General features: G+C 58.3%; 1 protein-coding gene across 1 annotated transcript in view; it reads right to left on the bottom strand.

The window, feature by feature from the left end:
* Positions 1-1,064: 1,064 nt before the first annotated feature.
* The window catches only part of LOC129715799 (receptor-type tyrosine-protein phosphatase mu-like), a gene marked incomplete at its 5' end in the record, with an annotated part of 28,302 nt that continues 24,366 nt past the window's right edge, over positions 1,065-5,000 (bottom strand). The window contains 2 exon segments of the mRNA XM_055665670.1: positions 1,065-1,187; positions 4,268-4,430. Of these exon segments, the coding sequence (XP_055521645.1) occupies positions 1,065-1,187; positions 4,268-4,430 (286 nt within the window).

Consider the following 5,000-nt stretch of genomic DNA (forward strand, 5'->3'; position numbering starts at 1 on the left):
TCCAGATTCAGGGACAGTTTCTTCCCATCTGTTATCAGACAACTGAACCATCCTACCACAACCAGCGAGCAGTGCTGAACTACTATCTACCTCATTGGTGATCCTCGGACTATCCTTGATCGGACTTTACTGGCTTTACCTTGCACTAAACGTTATTCTTTTATCATGTATCGTACACTGTAAATGGCTCGATTTTAATCATGGTTTGTCTTCCTTTCTTCTCCCCGCCTCCCCCCACCCCCCCATCAGTCTGAAGAAGGGTATCGTCTGCAAACTTGGCCACAAAGCCTTCAATCCTCTAGTCCAAATTATTAATATACAACGTGAAGAGCAGTGGCCCCAGCACCGAGCCCTGTGGAACTCCGGAATGCCGGAGAAGGAGTTGTATTTGGGAATCCTGCACCAGTGCTCCACGTCCCTTTGTACCTCTGATTTCTAGCATTTGTTTGCCTTCTTTTCCCACAACCGCTGCCCAACCTGCTGAGTGTTTCCAGTGTCGGACTGGTTGGAGAGGTTTGTGTGCTGATGGAGAGGGGGGTATTTTGGGGGGGAATGAGATGCAGCATCTGCTCGGCACACCGGGAGCACTGTGGAATGGAACAGCGTGGAGCCGCTGGGGAGATGGGAATGTTCTCGGGGCTTGCTCCGCTGGACTGTGGAGTTGGGCTCCACAATGGTTCAGCAGAGGCTGTGAGACCGGGGTGGAGGTTGCCAGGCACTGTTGTTGAGCAGCCATGCAGCACAGTGTTGTGGGCGGCTGCTGTACTGCAGCGTACGGTGCAGGTTGGGGAACAGGGAGAGGGGCACGGGGGTATGAGGCAAGGCTGAATGAGGGGTGAGGGAGGGTGGGTGTGAGAGGGGGCGAGTGTGAGAGAGGATGAGTGTGAGAGGGGTTGGGTGTGCAACAAGGGTGAATGAGGGATGAGAGGGTGAGTGTGAGAGAGGGGTGTGTGTGAGGGGTGTGTAAGGTGTGAGGAGGGGGAAGCTATCTCCAGTCTGCTCCTGTCCACAGAGGCCGTTCCACGGTGCCGGTGATGGGAAGCCGGTGGGGAGGGAGTGAGTGGTCACTGCGGGGCATCACCATCCCGGTCAGCGGTCACTGCCTCGGCAGCTCCGGCCACCTCTGTACTGGCCGTCTCCTGCTCCAGGTATTCCTTGGCCAGCCGGTAACAGAAAGCATACTGATCCTGGTACAGAGAGAGGGGGGGGGGAGAGGGATGGGGGGAGGGGAAAAGAGGTAGAGGGTGGGAGGAAGGAGAGAGAGTTGGAGGCAGAGAGAGAGAGGGGGGGAGAGAGGGATGGGGGGAGAAAGAGGTAGAGGGTGGGAAGGAGAGAGAGTTGGAGGCAGAGAGAGAGGGGGGGGGGGAGAGGGAGGGGGGGGAAGAGTCAGAGGTCTCACAATCAGTGTTGGAGGCAGGAGAGATGGGGGACACGGTTGACAAACCTCACTCCCCCAAACTGCCCCCGCTGACAACCCACTCCACTACCCCCCCCCCCCCCCACCCACCCTTCCCCATTCTTTCATCCTCACTCCCCCCCCCCCCCCACCTTCCCCATTCTTTCATCCCTCCCCATTCCCCCCCCCCCCACCTTCCCCATCTTTCATCCCCCACTCCCCTCCCCGCCCCACCTTCTACTACCTGCAACCACCTTCAACTAACATCGCAACTGGCTTTGACTAAAAATTACCGATTTTTAAAACGACAACCTATTTTTAATCGCAGCCGGCTTTGAATTTTTTGAAATAATCGCCGGAACATAGAAGATGCAGAAACCACTTTCGACCATTAGGGAGACTGACAAAAACCTCCGGGAACCGCACGGAAACCTTGGGTGGGGCGCAAAGTCTCCAGAGGTTTCCGTTCAGGTTTCCTAAGTGGGACAGGGGCATTAGGCTTTCGACAAGGTTCCGCATGGGAGCTGCTGCTCTGGAAGGTTACATCACGTGGGAACCATGGGGAGGTAGACTTTGACAGTGAATGGCATTGCCCTGGAAGTGTGGGAAAACAGAGGGGTCTACAAGTGCAGGGAGATAGTTCGTTGTGAGTGGTGTAACAGGTAGATAGGGTGGTCAAAAACCTTTTCAGCACAATGCCCTTCAGCACAGTATTATGCACAATTATACGTTGCAGTTGTATAAGACGTTGGTGAAACCGCATTTAGAATATTGTGCTCAGTTCTGGGCACCATGTTATAGGAAAGATATTGTCAAGCTTGAAAGAGTTCAGAAAAGGTTTACTAGGATGTTGCCAGGACTAGAGGATGTGAGCTACAGGGAGAGGTTGAGCAGGCTGGGTCTCTATTCCTTGGAGCGCAGGAGGATGAGGGGAGATCTTATAGAGGTGTATAAAATCATGAGAGGAATAGATCGGGTAGATGCACAGAGTCTCTTGCCCAGAGTAAGGGAATCGAGGAGCAGAGGACATGGGTTTAAGGTGAAGGGGAAAAGATTTAATAGGAATCTGAGGGGTAACCTTCTCACACAAAGGGTGGTGGGTGTATGGAACGAGCTGCCAGAGGAGGTAGTTGAGGCTGGGACTATCCCATCGTTTAAGAAACAGTTAGATAGGTACATGGAGAGGACAGGTTTGGAGGGATCTGGGGCAAACGTGGTCCTGGTGGGGTATGATGGTTGGTGTAGGCGATAAGCTGAAGGGCTTGTGTCCGCGCTGGGTGACTATAACTAGCCCAGAATGCCAACTTGATCAGCAAGTATATAGTGAGCTGGTGTTGCCCCCAGCCCTGCCCCATGACCCCACCCCTATCCCCATGACCCCAGCCCTATCCCCATGACCCCAGCACTATCCCCATGACCCCAGCACTATCCCCATGACCCCACCCCTATCCCCATGACCCCACCCCTATCCCCATGACCCAGCCCTATCCCCATGACCCAGCCCTGCCCCATGACTCCACCCCTATCCCCATGACCCCACCCCTATCCCCATGACCCCACCCCTATCCCCATGACCCCACCCCTACCCCCATGACCCACCCCTATCCCCATGACCCCACCCCTACCCCCATGACCACACCCCTATCCCCATGACCCCACCCCTATCCCCATGACCCCACACCTAATCCCCATGACCCCACCCCTACCCCCATGACCCCACCCCTATCCCCATGACCCCACCCCTAGGACCCCACCCCCCAACCCCCATGACCCCACCCCTATCCCCATGACCCCACCCTATCCCCATGACCCCAGCCCTATCCCCATGACCCCACCCCATCCCCATGACCCCAGCCCTATCCCCCCTGACCCCACCCCTATCCCATGACCCCACCCCTATCCCCATGACCCCACCCCTATCCCCATGACCCCACCCCTATCCCCATGACCCCAGCACTATCCCCATGACCCCCCTATCCCCATGACCACACCCCTATCCCCATGACCCCAGCACTATCCCCATGACCCCACCCCTATCCCCATGACCCCACCCCTATCCCCATGACCTCAGCCTATCCCCATGACCCCAGCCCTATCCCCCCATGACCCCACCCCCTATCCCCATGACCTCACCCATAACCCCATGACCCCACACAATATCCCCATGACCCCACCCCTATCCCCATGACCTCACCCCTATCCCCATGACCCAGAACTATCCCCATGCCCCTATCCCCATGACCCACACCTATCACCCATGACCCCCAGCAATATCCCCATGACCCCACACCCCTATTCCCCATGACCTCACCCCTATCCCCCATGACCCCACCCCTATCCCCATGACCCCACCCCTATCCCCATGACCCCCACCCCTATCCCCATGACCCCACCACTATCCCATGACCCAGCCCTATCCCCATGACCCCAGCCCTATCCCCATGACCCCACCCCTATCCCCATGACCTCACCCCATCCCCATTCACCCCACACCTGCCACATGACCCCACCCCTATTCCCCCATGACCCCATCACCACCCCATGACCCCACCCCTGCCCCATGACCCCGACCCCCTGCCCCATGACCCCAGCCCTGCCCTCATGACCCAGCCCTAGTCCCCCAGACCCCAGCCCTGCCCACATGACCCCACCCCCGATCCCCATGACCCCAGCCCTGCCCCATGCCCCCAGCCCTGCACTATGACCCCAGCCCTGACCCCACCGTACCCCATGACCCCAGTGCCTGCCCCCTGACCCAGAATGCTGCCCCATGACCCCCAGCGCTGACACCTGACCGCACCCCCTGCCTCAGTACACCAGCCCTGCCCCACACCCCAGCCCTGCACCATGACCCCAGCCCTGCCCCCTGACCCAGAGTGCAGACCCCCTGCCAGGTACCAGTGATGCCAGGGCTTGTGGCCGGCTTCTGCGAACGGTCCTGACGGTCTGGAACACGTCGACCATGCGGTGGCGGCGAATCTGCTGGCAGAGGTTGCTGGCAGCGCAGTAGAGCCCGGAGCGAGTGGCACCATCCCTGCAACAATGTACACACCGTCACACACGCACACACCCACACACTGTCACACCCACCCACACACACACACACACCCACACCCACACACTGTCACACCCGCACACACCTACACACACCCACACAGTCACACCCGCACACACACCCACACACACCCACACACGCGTGCGCACACATGTGCACACACACACACGCACACACGCACACACGCATACACACAGCAACACACACTGTCACACCCGCACACACCCACACACACACACGCACACACACACACACACACACCCACACACACACACTCACACCCACACACCCACACACACAGACACACACCGCACACACCCACACACCCACACACCCGCACACACCCACACACACCGTCCACATCCTGAAACACACACACCACACACTGTCACACCCGCACACACACACACACTTGTCACACCCACACACCCACACGCACACATCCAACACCACACACACCCCGCACACACCGACACACTTTCCCACACCGTCACACCACCCACACACCCGCACCCACACACCCGCACACACCCACACACACCCGCACAG

The sequence above is a fragment of the Leucoraja erinacea genome, unplaced genomic scaffold (genome assembly GCF_028641065.1).
Source record: "Leucoraja erinacea ecotype New England unplaced genomic scaffold, Leri_hhj_1 Leri_1411S, whole genome shotgun sequence".
In the NCBI taxonomy this organism is placed as follows: Eukaryota; Metazoa; Chordata; class Chondrichthyes; order Rajiformes; family Rajidae; genus Leucoraja; species Leucoraja erinaceus.